General features: G+C 39.7%; 1 protein-coding gene across 1 annotated transcript in view; it reads left to right on the top strand.

Moving 5' to 3' along the window:
- LOC127359009 (monocarboxylate transporter 2) overlaps window positions 1-19,516 on the top strand; it is a 31,077-nt gene that overhangs the window by 432 nt on the left and 11,129 nt on the right. Inside the window, exon 2 of the mRNA XM_051392635.1 lies at window positions 12,737-12,982. Coding sequence (XP_051248595.1) covers window positions 12,766-12,982 — 217 coding nt within the window. The 5' untranslated portion in view covers window positions 12,737-12,765. The remainder of the gene's footprint in view (window positions 1-12,736; window positions 12,983-19,516) is intronic.

Below are 19,516 nucleotides of genomic sequence, written 5' to 3'. Positions count from 1 at the left end.
TATCAGATAACTGCCACCGTTTTCATAGCCTGCTTGGGACACACTCACAAACAAACACACACACACACACACACACACACACACACACAAACAGAGATACTTCACTACCCTGGATGTACCGAGTGCTGCACGGCTCACTCAACCCTTCGGAGCGGCTCTGGTCTAAAATAGAAGGGAGGCGGGCAGCGCCGCCCTCTGCAGCCCGCGGCACGTCCACGTCCACGTCAGGCAGCGGCTCACTCAGGAAATTTAAACACAGAGCCGTCCACAACACAGACACACACGCATCTTTCTGCTCCAAGGTCACCGAGCCGGCAGCCTGCACAGGACACACACACGCACACCTCCATCCCCCCCAAAAAAAGGTAAAGTAACATTTAATGCCTGTTTGTCGCTGAAAGACGAGCCGCCGCTGCCGGTGATCAGGAGGATTAACCGAGCTTTCGGCGTATTGTGGACGCCGCGGCGGTATGCAAGGGGGATGAGCATGAATGAGAAATATATCTTGAGAAAGGCTTAGCATGCGTGAGTGTCCCCTGTTGGATGTTTGGATGGGGTTTTGTGGTGCGTTCAGGAGCCTTTGGAGAGACGGGTGGGTATCCCTGCCCGGGCGGCCACGCGGTCAGTCCCTGGAGGGGAAATTATTTGGATGAAATTTGAATTGTTTTTGTAGCTACTTTGACTCAGAGCGCCCGGTTTAGTCCGTGTAGGCCCTGAGCATTTAGACTGGCTTCATCCGGTCCCTATCCTTACATCAGCAGCATCATATGATTAGGCTGCAGTGCTGAGGAATCACTCTGCTGTGTGTGTGGCCTGTGCGCTCTAGTTTTCCTGATGGGGCTCCAACTTCTACAGGTTTCCTCAGAATGACAGCGATAATAATAATAATAATAATAATAATGATAATAATAATAATAATAATAATAATAATGATAATGATAATAATAATAATAATAATAATAATAATAATAATAATAATGATGATGATGATGATAATAATAATAATAATAATAATAATAATAATAAGTGATCAGAATCAGAAATACTTTATTGATCCCTGGGGGGCAATTTGTTTGTTACTTTTGTTCTACTCACACATATTAAAGAATAGAAATAATACTTACATTACAGTATCTAACACAATATACAGAATATATGATGTAATGATGAAATGTATGTAAAGGTATATATATAAGTTAAAGCAAGGATAAAAATAAAAATGGAGATAGAAATAAGAGATATAATAAGATAATAAGAGCCTATATACCAAGTAAATGTAAATGTAAACATATTCCACAGTATGTGTTGACATAAATTAAATAGTAATGAGTTTAAGATTGTGGCCTCCAGAAGTTAATTATATATAATTACAAGCAATGATTGAATAATTACGAGAATAACATAATGATCAAGTGTATGGCACATTGACCCAGGTATTGCACCTTAGTCAACTTATTGCCCATTATCAGCGCTAGTTTAATGATTAATGACTAATGAGGAGTAGGTTTGGCACCAGGGGAGGACGTTTAACTCCAGGTGAGCTGTATAAATAACTTGACATGTCACATTGTGCTGGTTTCCTTTGGAAAGTGTATCACTGCACATTTTATTTAGACTGAACAGTTCAACTGGCAGGCAGACATGTAATCAGATGACGTATTTGAAAACGGAGTAAACATTTCCCATCATTCTTTATTGACCTCCCAAACTGGTTTGCTGTGGAAGAGCATTACAGAGGCTTTTAAGGCACGTTTATACTAGCCCCTAGTAATTGTGGCTTTGGTACACTCATCCTAATGAACCAATATTGAATTGTAACAAGATGTTAGGTTAAATGCTAAAACATAATGTAGAGAAGATTTAAAAAATCAGAGCACTGACCTAGTATTGTCAGTTAAACAGCATTGTCTACTAAGGCTGAGCGAGTACTCGGAGGAAACGAGCATCCAGTACTGATGATTTACCTGATACGAGTACAGTGTGTCAATATAAGTACTCATAAATATATGTTCTATAAAAAATATTATTCTGTAATTGTGCTCAGAAACATTGCTCTGAAACTCAAAAACTGAGGCAGTTCCGTTATAATTATTTTAATAAATAAACTTCTGATCAACCCATATCAATTTTGAGGCTTAAATTTAAGTCTGGTTAATCCCACCCACTTCCAGTTTAAGCCACGCCCACTCACAGTACAACTACAGATAATTTAATTTGTTGAACATATACAGATAATGTACTAGTAAAGCTGGCTAACATTAGCTACTATGATTGTATTGAAATGAATCAGGCTTTGTTTTATTTCTTATAACTTTTCCTTTGTAGGAGGAAGAATGACTTATTTCTTCTCTGAAAAGTTAGTCCCGCTTTAAAAATAACCTAAACACTTATTTATATTCTTTTAAGAAATCAAGGAGACTTTATTTCTCCTTATCTTAAACATCCGAGCAGGCGTTTGGAATGACAACTTTTAACGTAAAGGAGTTTACAAAAAAATGGGGAGCAGTAAGATTTAAGCTTAGCTTAGCACAAAGACAGAAAACAGGAAGAAACAGCTACCTCCATAAAGCCTCAGCTCATTAATTAACACATTATATCTCCTTTGTTTTAATCTGTACACAGCCTGAACTGGATTAATGACCGTTTGTGGTTTTATGGTATAGTTGCTGGTGGTAACTTATATTTGCCATACACACATGGGAGTGGTGTCAGTCATCAGTCACTCTCACTGAGAAAGTGAATAAGCGTATTTTCCAAAATGTCCAACTGTTCCTTTTAAACCAGCGTTAAAGCTTGCAATCACCTTCTATCAAAGTGAACTTTGATTACTCTGTGACTGCTGCTTTATGTGGCCATATTTTGTAGATAAGCTAAACATGCTTTGGTTATCATTGTCCACACTGTTTGTTTCCCCCAAAAGCAGCGGCCCCTCAGATTGTGTGGGCAGGAACATTACTGCCAAACCCTTTTTCAACTGTGATACTGTGTCATTATGGAAGTGTTAATGGTCAGCGTTTTTGTCATAACTCAGTGTTGTTGGTGAGGATGGACTACATTTCTGTGGGTATTTTTTTAGGTTTGGGTCAGGTTTCAGGATCAGGACCTCTTTCCATGTTCCCTGGGGGAAGTTTGTTGTGGACACAAACTTGCTGTGTGAAAACAACAAAACCCTGATGCAAAGCAAAGGCATTGTACTCCATATTAAGAACACGTGCTACTATTGAACAATTGAACAATTGAACAATGACCTGGAAACTATAGAAAAGACCTCAACATCCAAATAAGTTATTCAAGATTTCTATGCATTATTTTAATGGGAATTAAAATAATGCATTCAATAAATTCAATTAATTATTATATATTTAATTATTCAATTAAATATAAGAGTCCATGATTGAGATGATTGGCATCCTTTAGTACAGTGGTTACCAATCTTTTTCTTGAAGGGTGTCTTTTCTATAATTATTTTTTATTTATTTATTTATTTTTTTAAGTTAATTTTTTTGGCACACGGGTCGCCAGCTCCAGCCACTGAGCTAACCGGGCGCCCCTTTTCTATCATTTAGTAAACAGATGAGCCCTGCTTAAATTACATATTTTATGGATATTTCATATTGTATTCAAAACTGCACAATGAACCCAAATAGTGAACTCAGTAACTGTAAGAACTGCAAAAAGTTTGTGATTTGGAGGAGTGTTGGGCAGATGATTTCCTTTTTATACAGTTATCTGTCTGCATTGTGTATTTTTTTTAAAATCATTTTTAATAATCATGTATGTTTTTTATTGGTGACATACATGGTACATTTGTGACATTATGTTTCTATGTTTCTTTTTCGACAAATACATTGTTATTTTGTCACTGGTGCTTATTACTGTCATTATAATTATTATAATAATTATTATTATTATAGTTAACAATTTACAATTCTTCACAGCAATGAACCAAATGCTGAGATTTAGGGCCGTGTTTACATTATTTAAGCTTTCTTACATGCCTCTAAAAATGAAGAAGACCCCTCGCACTCCAGTAAAGCTTTGCAGCCCTTTAGTGGGGATCCCGACCCCCAGGTAGGGAACCACTGCTTTAGTCCACCCAATTCTGTAATCTTCAGCTTTGTTTGCTGTGGAAGAACAGCGCCCTCTTCCTGTTGTGTAAAGATGTATTTAACAGATTTCCCTCCACATCTGACCCCATGTCTAACGATGATATTGGATAAAATAAAGGTACAAAATTGTAGGTTTGAATTCATTTAGAACTAGTGTCATCATAACATAGTTTCTCCACCAGAGACAACTGACAAGTCTCACTCTCAGTATCTATCACACACAAAAAATAAAAACATATAGCTATAATTAGAAGTGTAGGTTTTTAATGGAAAAACTGAAAGTCACATCCCACTTTAAAGGCAGTGAGAAGTTGCTAATTGGTAATTGACAGGGTTTTAATTAAGCACTTTACCACCCAGGGATCATCTGCCAATCAAACTGTGTGGGTACATTTAAGAAATCTTCTTCCTTGGATTCCCTGTTGATGAAGCTTCATAGGTGGCTTTGATTCCTTAATTTTAGGAGCGTGTTACTGTTTGTGGGATTAAGCACTTGAGTTTAACTCCACATTCTGAAGATGCTCCGTCGAATGCTAGCTGATATTTAATGTACTCTGTAAGCAAATATCTGGGCTTTTTGTCTCAAGTCTTGAAAGCTGGAGGCTCAAAATGTTGAAAAAAAGTAAGAGAGATCAGCGCCTCTGACCTTCATGACGTATTCAGAGGAGTGGAACGGAGCTGGAGCTTTGGATTGGATGTTGGATGTGGGTGTTGGCAGCCCACATGGAAAAGTGAAATGGAAGGACTTCCTAGCATGCTGTTGTGTCCACAGAGGTGTAGTTGTGTGCAGGTGTCGACTGACAGATCCTTTCATGCTGCAGTGGTCCTTTTTTACAAATGGCATGTCTTGACGTCAAACTGCCAAGCAGTGCTGCATAAATGTGCTTTTTCTGTCACTAAATCAAAGTCCCAAAAGAAAATAAGGCAGAATTACAGAGGTTTGCAATCCAGTCTTAGTGGTCAGAGGTTTGTTGATGGAAATTTATTAGACCACTTGAATGTTTTTTTAATCAAGTCTCGTCCCCAGGAATGAGCTTATGGGCCTCAAAGCGCAGAGGCTGACAATAGAGTAGAAAGGGTATTATAGTCGAAGTATATTTATGGGAAGACCCCCTGCCTGGTGGCCTTTTTGATCAGAAAGCAGCTTTCGGGGGAAGCCATTGTTTCTGTGGCATTTTTCCATGACACATGATTGGTACACATGACCAAGGGCAAGTGTGTTTACCGGATCGCTGTAGTGAGATTAGATGTCATGTTGATAATAGGAATGAAATGTGTGGTTCGGAGACTTGCTGATTGGGTTAATGATGAACCCTTTCTAAAACAAAGTGAGTAGTGTTACTCGAAGGTTACCTTAGAGCTAATCTTGCGTTGCCATAACTGTAAGTCCCATGAGGCTTGGGTGGAGGTGGGGGTAGGTGTGGCGAGGGTCATGCCGGCAGCCGCTCACTGTAGAGGTCAAGTTTGTTTGAGTCTGACAGGGCTTACAGCAAATATTTATCTGAACGACATTTAGCTGCAACTATTGAATACTTACGGTTTCGACAAATATAATTCTGTAGAAGCAGAACCTGTATTTTCAAAGACATGTGTTGCTTATCTCATACAGGATAAATGTGAATGTCTTCTCGGCCCCTAACTCTGATTTAGTCATGTTCCCACCCCAGCGGCTGTCAGTCAGCTAACCTTCTGCTGTCCTTCACTACAGTTCGAGTCCTACAGAGCTTCACAAAAGCCCACATTAACCTCACTGCCCGACCTTTGACTATCAGTGAAAGTAGAAAAAAGTAATTCCGCTTAGCAAATAGTCAAAAGGCAGCTTTGTTTAGTGGAGAAAAAGGAAGGGAAGAATTTCTCTTTCTCTGAATGGTACCTTTGCAGTTCTTTTCTTTCTGTTTTAATAGCCACGAAAGGACGTCTCCAAAAGGTCTAACTGTATTCAATTCTGTGGCCTAATTACTTTCAAAATATATAAATAAAAAAAAGCGTGCTTAAACCCACTCGACCCTATTGACCATACAAGAGACCAGCCGTTGAACATATTGACATTTAGAAATCAAATGGCGAGATATTTTTCTCAGGAGTAGGTGGAGACCAAAACAAAGCTGAAAGGAGAATACTGAATAGAAACGCAGCTTCAAATAAATGCTAATGTTGCTTCATGTCTACTGGATGTGTAAATGGGCAACTGTTTGCCAAAATGTTCACCATGTCAGGATAATATGTCAGTATTGTGTTTACAGCTTGTTGCACTGCCCCAAAGTTGCCACAAAGTAGTCAGTCACAGACAGCGCAAGTGCAACACACACTGGCCATGTTGCGTAGCGATGGGTCAATTCATGCTTGTAACACAAGGATTTCTGAAACTTGCATCAGGATAAGCTTATATGAGTGACTTAATATCTCTATGTGCATGAGTTGTGACTGCCCCCAGCCTAGCTGCCCCCATCTGTGCCTCCTTTTACTGAAACTTACCTGAAACTCAACACTGGGGTCTCAGCGTGGCCCTTGTTGTGAATCAAACCTGAGATCCTGTGTCTGTCCATGCTACAAAGAATGAAGTCTTTTAGGCTTTCTGCCAATGTACTAAGTAACGCCCTTGGAGGACACACACACAGACACACACACACACAGACACACACACACACACACACACACACACACACACACACACACACACACCCAGAGTTTCACTCTTGCAGTTCAGTACTGTGTAACCCAGTCTGATGAGCTTTTGCCAGTTAGATTATTTGATTATACAGAGACTATTTTGGTTCCTGGACTCCTGCTCAGCTCTGTTGTTTGAATAGACTCACCAAGGTGAAGGCAACTGGCCATCTCAAGTACATGCAGGGGACACTGGACCAAAACAAACCGCGTGCTCGGCCCAGCAACACACAAGGACGAGCATTAATGTGTGTTTGTGTGTGTGTGTGTGTGTCTCCATGGTTAATGTATTTTTAACTGTGGTTTTTTGTACCTGATGATTCTCCCCACTTCATTCAGAGAATTCTTGTTATTCAAACAAGCAGTTTAAGCTGTGACTTTGTACTACTGTTGCTGGTGATGCATTTAAGTCTTTATCATTATTTACCGAAGAAATAAATTCATCACATTCATCAATGACTATAGTCTTTTGTTTTTAGCCATTGTAATGCCGTCTGGGGATGGCAGTGTTAGTTTGTGAGTGCATTTTTTACACACATTCATGGTCGCCTTGTGATTTTTTTTCATACTGGTCTGTAACTGCTAACCTTTGACCTTTCTGTGGAAGAATGATTTCCATACAGGGATCAATAAACTTTTCTTATTATCAGACACCTTAACTGTTGTACTGCTGGTTGCAAAATCTGCCCCAAATAGTCTTTGCAGTGATACCTGACTTAGGGGTGTGGACACCACAAATGATAGATTTAAGGCACCGTGGCATGAAATGACTTGGTCCTCACCTGTGTTTCAACATGCTGGCTGTGAACGCAGCCTGTCAGGCACTCCTCTGTCAGCTGCTCTTTTAGTCAGTGGTGTCAGGTGAAGGACACAGAGGAGACGGCACATGATGAGGATCTGGGCTTACAAAACAAAGAGAGAAGTGTTGACATTGTAATGACTCAACGGTGACTTTGCTTTGTTTGACTTATGTGGTTATATGGTTGATCATAAACCAAATTCGTCAAGCTTGTCTGGAAGTTCGCCTTAGCTTCCTTCTCCTTAGCTGCTCCTTTATTGGAGCATCATATTCGAACCCATCAGTGTAAGCTGCTTATGAGTTCTGAGGCTCGTTCGAGCATTGTCATCACGTTCAATCAATCAAAACCAGTATCTACACTGAGTGCTGCTGCAGACAGCCCGTAATCTGATTTGCGTGGATTACACCCACTGTATGGAACTCTGGAAAAAAAGGCATAATCTCTAACTTTTATTAAAGGGGCAATACAAGGGATATACACAGAGGATTATTTTACCATTCACCAGGCCGGTTTTAGCAGTTATGTTAAGTTAGAGATGTTTTGTCAGAATTCAGTCATCCACCCATTTAAAACCAGGTATAATTACCAATGATAATGTTCCAGTTCTACAGTACCTATAATGTGTAAGCAACCACCATTAAAAGTAATTATCATTACATTAGCATAATTAGCAAATTTCTGCAGCTTCCACTGGTTTGAAGGAATTTATTCCAAAAAAATCATAACCTCAGTCAAATCTTATTCATCATCATTTTCAGTTTTTCAAATGTTGGTGCACATTTTGGCCCATTTTGGATTTCAGTTGTAGTGCAAAGTATATAGTATTTAGCAGGTAAAATGCCTGATAGTTCTCTAAAACAGAGCTAGAAGGAAACTGAATATTAACAGTATGTTTTGTGAATCGATACAAACCCCCAACTGCAAGCACCCACATAAACTGACCGCTATGATGTTTGATGTTACAGCGACTGTCACTGTGATGAATACAAATCCCACTATTCTGGTGGCATTAAGTAAACTTTATGCATATGGTGGTGTGTTCTTTATACTATAACAGTGTTCCTAAATTTGGATAAAAAAATCAAAAAGAAATCACAATATATCACCTTGCTTACAGTTTTTACTGAATCATAATCCCTGTATCGTGATACATATTGTAAGATTCTTACCAATACACAACCCTAAATGTTAATAGGCAGTTTTTTGCTAACCCGTTTGGCCGTTTGTCTGTCTGTTATCTCTCATCTTGTATCTCCCTGTGTGTGTGTGTGTGTGTGTGTGTGTGTGTGTGTGTGTGTGTGTGTGTGTGTGTGTGTGTGTGTGTGTGTGTGTGTGTGTGTGTGTGTGTGTGTGTGTGTGTGTGTGTGTGTGTGTGTGTGTGTGTTTGTTTCACTTACTGAGTCGCAAGTCTGTACTGGAAGATTTGATTAGCTGATCCCATGAGATGATTTACAACACATGCATGATCCGCATCAATATCGGTTAAACCCGCACATCGAACAGATGAAACAGGGAAACCGCCCTTACTTGCGTCACACTTCACTTGCGCCACAATATAAGGTCGGACTGAAGATCTGAGTAATGGTTCCACAAAAGTACAGAAAATGTCAGTATATTTTATCGATAGATTTCAATTTTATATCATATTTTATAATTATCATTTTGTGATCATTTCTAATGAGGCTAGAAGTAGCCACTATAACTCATAGAATCAGCCCTTAGAATAGACACATAAATATATACTGACTATAAACTGTATATATACTATAACTATAATAACTACTAAAAAGTGATCCGAATGATAAATGAAGACATGAAATTGAATTGAAAATGCAAACATATATGATAAATTATTTTATATATGTTGGAAGTTATTGATTCCAGCCCAGTTATTGTGTTGGCACTCTGCAGCCTTCACACAGGACAGCAGCTACTCCTTATATTCTGTATTTCTTCAACCCGTATAAAACTCTATAGTGACAAATTTATTAAGGTTTTTAAAGAACTTGGCAAATGTGTTTACTGGCACAGCAGTGAGTCACCTCACTAATGGCTTCCTGTTGACACTTAGAGTAGAACTCAGTATGAGTGAGCCTTCACAACATCGCAACCTGATCTGGCGAGAGCGGCAAAGAGGAAGGAGAGCGACATTATTTATTGACGTTGGTAGCTGATGTTCACGAGTCATTTACAGACTGAAGTGTCCATTTCCCTTGCAAGGCTTTGATGTTCATAAATGAAACTCGCTGCTGTAAAATGTAGACTTCCACCAACGGTACCCAGTGCTGGCTATTGCTCAATTACACCAAAGCCACAAAGCATCTGAGTTTTGCATTCAGAAAATCCAACCTGAGATACTGCTGGGTCAACTCATAATGCAAAATCAATATCTGAATAAACACTGTTCTTACAGTAGATTGGATTCCACTGGAAATACAGCGGTTAGTGTAAGAAATAACTGTGTATAAACCATTTAACCATCAATAAGGATGTTGGCAAAGCACAAACAAATCACTCAAGGGTTATCCAATGAAATGGAGTTTTGTTTGATAAGTTTACATTTGAGGGGAGAGGTTGGGGAGGGGTATTGTTTGTTTTCACTGGTGGGACTTTGTTTCAGAAAAGGCTGTAAGAGCCTCCCAGAGAGTTGTTTGAAACAGATGAATGGCAAGGGTCGAGGTATGTACGGCTGCAGGTGATAGAGCCTAGAAAAATGTTTGGCATGTCCAGTTAACTGCCATGGGGGAAGATGTTATCAGCGGGAGTGTTACCCTAACAAAAGAGACCAAAGAGTAACAGTTTATTTGTACCAACAGACTGTAAAAGCTAAAGGCCGCTCGGTTTCTGAATGCTGAGTGACTATAAACAACATTAACCTGTTTCTTTGTTGACCATTTACTACAGGCATTTGGCTAGTTTTACTCTGGTATCATCTTGTGTTTGTCTTTTTCTGCTACAGGGGATAGTTCAGGTTTTTTGAGGTGGGGTTGTATGAGGTATTATCCATTGTTAGTGTATTTGGTAAAGTTGACAGCGGTTGGCACCTAAAAAGCCCACCAAAAAAAGAATCTGTTAATTTAATTGGATGCTATATTTAGAATAATTTCACTACTTTAACTTGTTGTAAGACAGGCCTTTCCAGCGGGAAACTGAAGCGTTTATATTGCTCTCTTCAAAGCCACCAGACTCCTTAGACAAAAACAGTAATTTTACCTCGCAGCACGCGGGAGTTGCTGGTCTATCGCTGCCGTTAGTTTGGATCTGAACTAATGTGTTAAAGCACCAAATAACACAACAAACTGGGGCCTGGCCAACCGCCGCCCACTGTAGGTAGTACACCATGGGTAAGTACCTCATACAACCCCACTTAAAAAAAGGGAACTAACCCTTTAAACACTTCCTGCGTCAACTTCTTGTGTGCTTGTGTTTGAATGCAGCAAGGCTCATGATTTACACTAGTGCTGATTCATTTGAAAACACGGTTTATTTGTGCAAGGTTATTTTAAAACTTGTCAACATTAAAATGTGGAGAATAGGAAGGGGTGCAAAAATTAGCCCATTAACTGATTAGTTGATCAAGAGAATATTCATCAGCAACAATTTTAAGTTGCCATTTTCTTTTTCTTATGTGATAGTGAACTTAATATATTTGGGAGGTTGGTTGAATAAAAAAAAACAATTTCAATACATATCCTTGGGCTGAGGCACTTTTTCTTTACTTTTATAACATTTTATAGATGAAACTGTTGACCGAGGAAATAGTTGTTGCATTCCACTGGGTTACTGTGAATTGGTGCCCAAAAGAGAAGAACGGATATATTTCCAAATCTAGCCGCATTAGCATGGATATGGAATTCTGATGAGTGTTGTTGCCAATGGAGGATAAACTACTTAAAGAGGTACTCCAGTGATTTAATATTTTTAGTACAGCACTTCCATAAAGTTGAGGGACACACAAGAGTGGTATTTTAAAAAAAATGGCCAAAAGGTAAGGCCGCAACCCTGATGACATCATCAGGGGTATTTTTTCAGATTTCTGCCTCCACAGCCATCGTATACCACATTAAACTGTATATATTACACTGTTTTTATAGAGAAGTATAACCATGACACATTAATGGACGTTAACTTTTGGAGTGCCCTTTTAACTGGTAGCTGTTGTAACAACACATGGCAGTTATTTCAAAACCATAATCACTGAACTACGTTTAGTCTTGTTAATCTCAAGTAATTACTTTCTGCTGTTGCTGCAATGCAAACATGAGGAAACATGTTGATTCTTCGGCCTCCTGCCTGTTCATTTATGTGAAACCAAACTGGCTGCCATCATCTCAGTATGCGCCATGAGCTAATTATACAGCTGTAAAATATTCCTGGCTGATTAGAAAGGTGAAGCTAATGAGGCCAGACAAAAACATACGGCTGCCTATTGTGCACCGTGAATGTGTGTGTGTGTGTGTGTGTTTCACCACGTCAGTTAGGTTGTAAAAATTCCACCGAGTGGCAGAGTGGCCGTGGACAATTGCCACTCTTGGTTTTTTTTTGTAATTAGGGCGTGTTTGCTTTGTACACAGCAGCACCTGGTTTTACTACTATGGTCCTCTCAGCTGACAGGCTCCACCCGGTTACCATTGCTGCATGGGGGGGGTGGGTGGGCTCAAGGTGACTACCATCTGGGCGGGGCAGGTCTGGTCTCTCAGGTCTAGTGAGTGCATGACCAGTGCAATGGACCGTTAATACTGGGTTCAGTGTGTGTTTGCACACGTCTTCTCCAGGATACGGAGCTCTGGTATGTCCTTCTCCCTCGTGTGTCACATTACTGCTGGCAGTTGTTCATGTAAACGACAGAGAGGACAAAGCTTTTAATAATCCCACAGCCGTCTGTATACTGTCAATATGAGCTACAGCCGGTGATCTGATTGTCTATATATTGTCAGTAATGATCTGTGACATTTTCCTGTAAACAACTGCTCAGGGTCAGGTTAATCTATTTCTAACCTTAAAATCCTGAAGGACTTTAGAGAGGAGAGGAAAGAGCCTGCCTAGATCTGACTGATCAATAATCAATCAGAGGACAAAATGAAGTAAAAACACAGACACATGATGGCGGTAACTGCTGGTTTTTAATTCCCTCTCTGCCTTTCTCTTCTGTCTTTGCAGTGAATAATCAGCCTTGAGGTGGGCCAGTGATGCCGCCCCCAGCCACAAGTCCCCCTGCCGTGCCCCCACCAGACGGCGGTTGGGGATGGGCTGTGGTGTTAGCATCTTTCATCTCCATAGGCTTCTCATACGCGTTTCCCAAGGCCATCACGGTCTTCTTCAAAGACATCCAGGTCATCTTCGATGTCTCCTACAGCCAGATCGCATGGATCTCCTCCATCATGCTTGCGGTCATGTATGCTGCGGGTAAGTCATTGGTTGGTTTTACCGTTATCTAACTTTTAAGTCACAATACAATTTTAATTCTGTGTACTTTTTGTGTAAACTATAATTATACAGCCATGTGCAGAGAGGATGTCCAGTAGCTTGATGCTTATTTTGGCAACCGACTGAAATCTGAGTGCTGGTGATGCTAGGTGACATTCTGGCTTCCATTGTGTGCTACTGACCTCAGAACATCATACTGTATCGCCTACGAACATTGATCCAATATGTTTATTCGCTTTTTACAAAAGCTCACTTAGTGTTAGCTATCAGCAGCTGGTGAATTAAACTGTCCGTCCCCTAACAACATTGAAAAAGTTGCAAAGATAAACTACCGCACGCAAAAATTAGCTTTTATTTTGGTACCACTTTAATCTACTGTGCAAACAGGAAATCAGCTTCTTCAAGTTGGCTTATGCTGCTTTATTTGTTGTATTAACAATCATTATAATGGCGTTCACCCCAGTAGGGCACAGGAGCTTGAATCCAGGTCCTCTATTTTAATGATAGTCCTCCAAATCACAGTGTGAAGGGGAATCTCTTTACACGTGTAAGGTGTTGTCGAGGATTATCATTGTTGCGAGGAGGTGGTGCGCGGTTTCCTGAGCAGATGCTCCATTCAAAAGCCCAGATAGAAAAAAATGGAAGCACACTGGAATTATCTTGTAGTGATTTATTCAACAGTGTTTGGTCCTGTCCGGCTCTCGGTGGACTCGTTCAACTTGCTGTTTTTTTCTGCCTCGAGATAGGAAATAACAGGGTAAAGATGGAACTAGGTTGTGTCATCAGATCATGGCCTGGATTTGGAACAACAGTGTCACATGCTGAGCCCCCAGAGAACCAGAAAACCATCATATTCTGTAAAGCTAAGGAAACAAACGAGGATTCATTTGAGGATCAATTAGCGTGTTGATTTTGGGAAATAACTGACTGGGAGAAAGAGAAAATTGTTGATAAAATGAAAAATTGGCATTTATTGTAAAGGTATGCAGCACAGACACTTAAACGTTTTGTTATTGCTCAATGACTAATCAAATTCAGGGTAGAAGGGCAAATCTTTTATGATATGAAATACCGACACAATGCTACAGCCGGTCTTGCATTGCTTCTTGAATAATGAACCTTCTGAATGGTCAGATTGTGTTTTCAGCCGGTCAGTTTCTCCAGCATATTGCTCTGATCACCTGCTGTATTTCCCACTTTGGCTTCGGCCCTGCAGCCTTCTGTTTGGCAGTGCCACGACTGCCATCTGTCCACGCTGTAATCCTCCTGTCACTCGGTCTACTGCTGTTGTCACCATCTGTACTGGCCAACAGCAGGCCTGGAAAGCTCATTTCCTGTGTTGTGTAGAGCAGCATCCACCAAGAGCAGTAAGAGAATTTAGCAAGGGCTTCATTCAGAGTAGCTGCTTGTTGCTCAAGATTGTTATACAAAGATGTTGCACAAGGTTAAGTAAAATATTGTGTCTCTATATTTTAATGAGTTTTAATTAGGTTTGCTATTGTGTGCACTGTATCTGTCAAACATGAGGAATTACAGAAGCAAATGCTGGTGAATAAATAAATTCTTAGAAGTAGTAATATTAGTACTATTAATAAGTAATAATAAGTGATACGCTTTTATATCTACACTCTTTGAAAATGACCCCCATTCAATTAAACCGATAAATCTCCCTGGCCAATATATCAGTCAATATTAGCTTGTTGAATATATTAATATCAGCATACGTGTCGGCCGATAAGTAACTAAATAACTGCCAAACAAAGATAATGTGTGATGAGGTCATTTAAAGACGTTGAGCCGCGTGCAAGAACTGCATGTATGACAGATATGTTCTTATGTGTCAGGTAGGAAGTGTCTGCAATGACAGAGTTGACAGCTACAGCAATATTTTCTTTTTTTGGGTCCCTTTGTACCACTGCTGACACTGCTATACTTGCTCTTTATTCTTCTGCTGATCTCTGACAGCAGGACTTCAACATTTGCACACTGAAGCGTTTCTTCTTTTACTCTTTATGTGAATTAAACTCACCCAACAGGTGGCTTTATGTCACAGTTTGGTGTATCCATTAGGCTAATGATGAGATCTCTTCAGAGATTCTCATGAACAGGTGGAATTTCTCAGGTTTAAATGAGCGATTCTGTGCGGTTTAGGTTCGCTGAATCTGACTTTGAATTCTCGTACCGGTACACCTCACAAAGATAAAGCATAATTATGATAAAGAGGTGAGTCTCCTTTGCAGACTTTGTTCACCAGAAAGCACCGGAAAATATCCTGCTACATTAAAAAGGCCCTTCTCAAAAATGTTAATATTATGTGTTATATATTTAATAGCAGTATCATACAGGCTTTAGCTCTGTGTCCGATGTGAATATTAACTAGCTTAATGTTAGTTGACACTTGAGGCTACTGCAACTAAAAACAAGTATGTTTTACTATTAGTTCAACATAGGATATATAGTTTGCTCATCATAATTAGCATCACAGTAGCATTAAAAGTCTTAATAAATTGAGTTGCTTGTATCTCTCTCGTTCATTCTTGTTAAATCAGATGCTCGTTATAAAGCTAAATTAAATCTAATCAAATGTGGTAAACTAAGTCGAGTGTTTATGTTAAATATATTAAGTTTGCTTTTGTGGTGGTTTTATTCTATGGCTCACACTCACATCTGCTTCTGTGGAAAAAAAACAAACACTGCCACATGACAGTTTCTTACCAATCGCCAACAGGTGCTTTAGCTTTACAGTGACTGTATGTCATTGTCATGTGGTGATGTCGTCAATATGTGCAGTTACTAAGCGATCGGCTGTTGTTACTCATTCATTCACATTGATTGCACTCATCAGCTATTCATTAAACATCTGCTCTCTTTTTCTGCCGCTTACGCTGAAGAAGCAATCGCTGTCTGAACACCTTTCTAATTCCCCAGCGCTGTGTGTGTGTGTGTGTGTGTGTGTGTGTGTGTGTGTGTGTGTGTGTGTGTGTGTGTGTGTGTGTGTGTGTGTGTGTGTGTGTGTGTGTGTGTGTGTGTGTGTGTGTGTGTGTGTGTGTGTGTGTGTGGCTCGGTCATTACTGTGAAGCTGCCTGATAATGAGCACCAGCCTCAGACACCCAGAAAAATATTAATTCAATCACTCCAAATGGCAGAAATCACCTTTTGTTTATCACTGTTGTCCAGTGCAAACCGTTTTTGAGCCAAAGAGGTCAGATCAGTGTGAGTGTGTATGAAAGTGTGTAATCCTTCAGTTTTAATGATTACATGAAAGTCATCAAAAACAGAGATTCAAGGTTTTCACTGAACAAACAGAAGCTTTAATGCAAAATACATACAAAAGTTAAAATCTTTTGTAGAAGACAATACTGTTTGCCAGTCAATACGTTTATTAACTGTCTTTTATCAATCAACTAAGCAATCAAATTCCAGATTGAACAATCAATAATCCTTTTAGTGCTTCATCAAGTCGTAAAAATACCATACCAACCCTGTGCCTGTTAGAGCCACACAAATGTAAATGGTAAATCTTTTTTCTATTTATATATATATATATATATTCTAGGGTCTATTTAGATATAGAGACCAAAACAGTTTTTTGCACCAGCCTGTAAACATGTTTATTTCTGCTGTAAGGCCGAGCATTTCTAATTTTAGATCTTATGGAGATCGACTCTTGTTAGATACACCACTTTTGGTCCAGACTGAAATATCCCAACAACTGCCGGATGGATTGCTATGCTACATTCATGGTCCCTAGTGGACAAATCCTGTTCAGTCCCTGGACTTTTCTTGAAGCACAGCCACAGGTAATATTATTTCTTAACTAGCAGTGTAAACTGGAAATGTGAGAATGGTTTTACAAAGCCAAAAGTATCACGATCAGTGAGATTGTAAATGAACTGATGCTTGCAGACTTTGATCGGCTGCTTTATACTGTAATAACTTTATAATGCGTTGCTGGAAAGCCATCACTCAGCCTGATGTGTAGTTTTGTTCCTGACTTCCTAGTGGAATACAATGTCATCAGCAAACCTGAGCATGTTCCCACCAATAAATAAAAATGCTGGTACCATAACAACCTTACCCTCTCTGAAGGTTTGCATAGTCAGTTGCATGACCAGCCATGCAAATCAATTGGCAAACATCTTTTCCAACAGACAGGGATAAACAGATATTATAATGAAATTAATTGGAAGTGGTGTGGTCCCGACTGTAAACCCTATGAACGCACTGTAAAATAAAACTCGGGCACGTCTCGTCTCTACAGCGCAATCCTTCCTCGCATTACATCAGAAAGCTGGGAAGCAACACAGCTCTCATCCCCACAGCACAGCCAGCGTCGCTCTGTGATGACGCATTTAAGCTGTAGGCTGTGTGTCCGTGTTGGATCAGGGTTGCTAATCCACACACACACACACACACACACACAGACAGACTTGACCTTGGGCGAGGTAGCGTGGAAACAGTGCGCACCCGTGTTACATTCACTGTCAGTCATAAAGACTGGTAGGCAGGATACCAGGTAAACAGTAGAGCAAACATGCACTTGTACTTTTAGTACCATGTTTCATTAGTTTGTATTACCACCCTGATGAAAAACCAGTCTGTGTTTTATGCTAGACTAAATAAAGGCCTTTAACAGCATTTTTCTCTCTGCTCTGCCTAAAAATCCCTGAAGAACGTTTTCTTAAATGTGAAGTCTTTTCCACTTCAAGAGCACCTTGAGGTTCCCAGGATTTACTGCATGTGAAACTGATTGAGCACTCAGCCCCTGCAGTCTTCCAGTGTGCATGTTACAGTAGATGTGATAATCCATAGAGCATGCTGTGAACAGTTTGCATAGGGACTTTTTCTTAAGAAAGTCATTGAAATGAAAAATGTGTGTGGATTGTCCAGAGTAATGGGTGATTGTTCCCAGAAAAACATTTAAAGCTATATGGCCTTTTTAGCATCTTTCAGTATAGTATTCACTCTCGACGTTCTCATTAACACCATTTTTGGCTGCAGTAGTTGCCTGTGAAAAGGCTCTAAACAGTTAGTGAGTAGCTGGTGAACATTGTAACATTTAGCAGCCAGACAGACATAATTTTCCCCTCAGGAGTTGGCAGAGTGCAAAATAGAGCTAAAATGAAAGTAAATATTAGACCCACATTCCAACATGACTCCAAATGAATGCTAATGTTGGTCTGTGTCTGCTGGATGTGTTAATAAGCAGCTCTTTGCTAATAAGTCCACCATATCAACTCTCGACAATGTGTCAGTGTTGTTTACAGGTTGTTTTTACTGCCCCCAAGTGGCCAGAAAAAATGTTAATGCAAGTTCTAATTAAATTTTTCTAATCCCCTCGGAGAAATCTCAAAACCAGTAACACAAAACAAAAACTGGGCTTAGATAACAGCAGTGATATGAGGAATTATTTTTTCTTTTTGGGGGCACACTGAAGTTTACTTTTCAATGTGCCAATGTGTAATTTCATAGAGCCTACTTACTACTTTATTTATTCAGATGTTTCTCTGAGAGCATTGCTCTCTGTTTCAGTTGCACATATTCACACTTGGAAACTGCCGGTACAACCATAGTCTGATCTGCTGGCTACTGAAGCAGTGTTAGAAGTGGGGTGCTAAGTGAATAGGGATGTAACAATATTTCGCACAACAGTTAAATTGCGTTATAAATAATCAAGATTCAAATCAGTGAGATGAAAAATTATTCATGATACTCTTGTTAAACAGCAGAGGGCGCTATCTACTTCTGTCTTCCTATATCACTTGCATCAGAAGCTGTATCAAAGCACAAAGACATGGCACTGCAGGTAAAGACTGAATTTAACTGAGGATGCATCAGCCGGTTTGGCTGTTTTCTGTAGTTGGTGGGAAATATACATTGTTTTGCACAGTTTATACCCTACGGCAGAAATAAAAAAGGATTCAATTTGATAAAGAAAGAAAGAAATATATTTTGGATATTTTTGTCATAATTTGTTTCAGTCTCATATTGTTAAACAAAATCGTGAGAAAATCGTACCGTCTTTAAGTCTGAACCCATTATCTTGAATTGTGTCGAATCCTGAGTTGATCGTATCGTTACATCCCTACAAATCAAAAAAATATTTCTGTTCTGAACAATTATTTAATTAACAATATTAAAATGTCCTTCAATCAGAATCGAGTGTTTGATTGCAATACTGTTGCAGTTGGGTTAGGGTTAGGGTAAGTTTAGGGTAAGTTAGTTAGCTGCATTGCGTTGAATCGCGCTCTGAAATCCAACGAGAAACACGCCTGCACAATGTGTTCTCCAACGATAGATGATGTTCTTGTAACTGGCTAGAGTGTCATTGAGCTGAATCAATGGTAGTCAAGGTTACTGAATAAAGTGACAGAACTGCAAGCTCAAATCATCTTCCAATGTGTACAGCCACTGACCAGCTCCACTGGAAAGGGCTTTGCTCAAGCAGCTCTCAGTGATGGTGACATTTCCCACCCAGGTTTATCTGGCCAGTCTTACCTGCCTGTCACTAGT

Source organism: Dicentrarchus labrax, unplaced genomic scaffold (genome assembly GCF_905237075.1).
Source record: "Dicentrarchus labrax unplaced genomic scaffold, dlabrax2021, whole genome shotgun sequence".
Lineage (NCBI taxonomy): Eukaryota > Metazoa > Chordata > Actinopteri > Moronidae > Dicentrarchus > Dicentrarchus labrax.
Note: the sequence above shows the minus strand (reverse complement) of the source record. Positions and strands in the feature narration are given on the sequence as shown.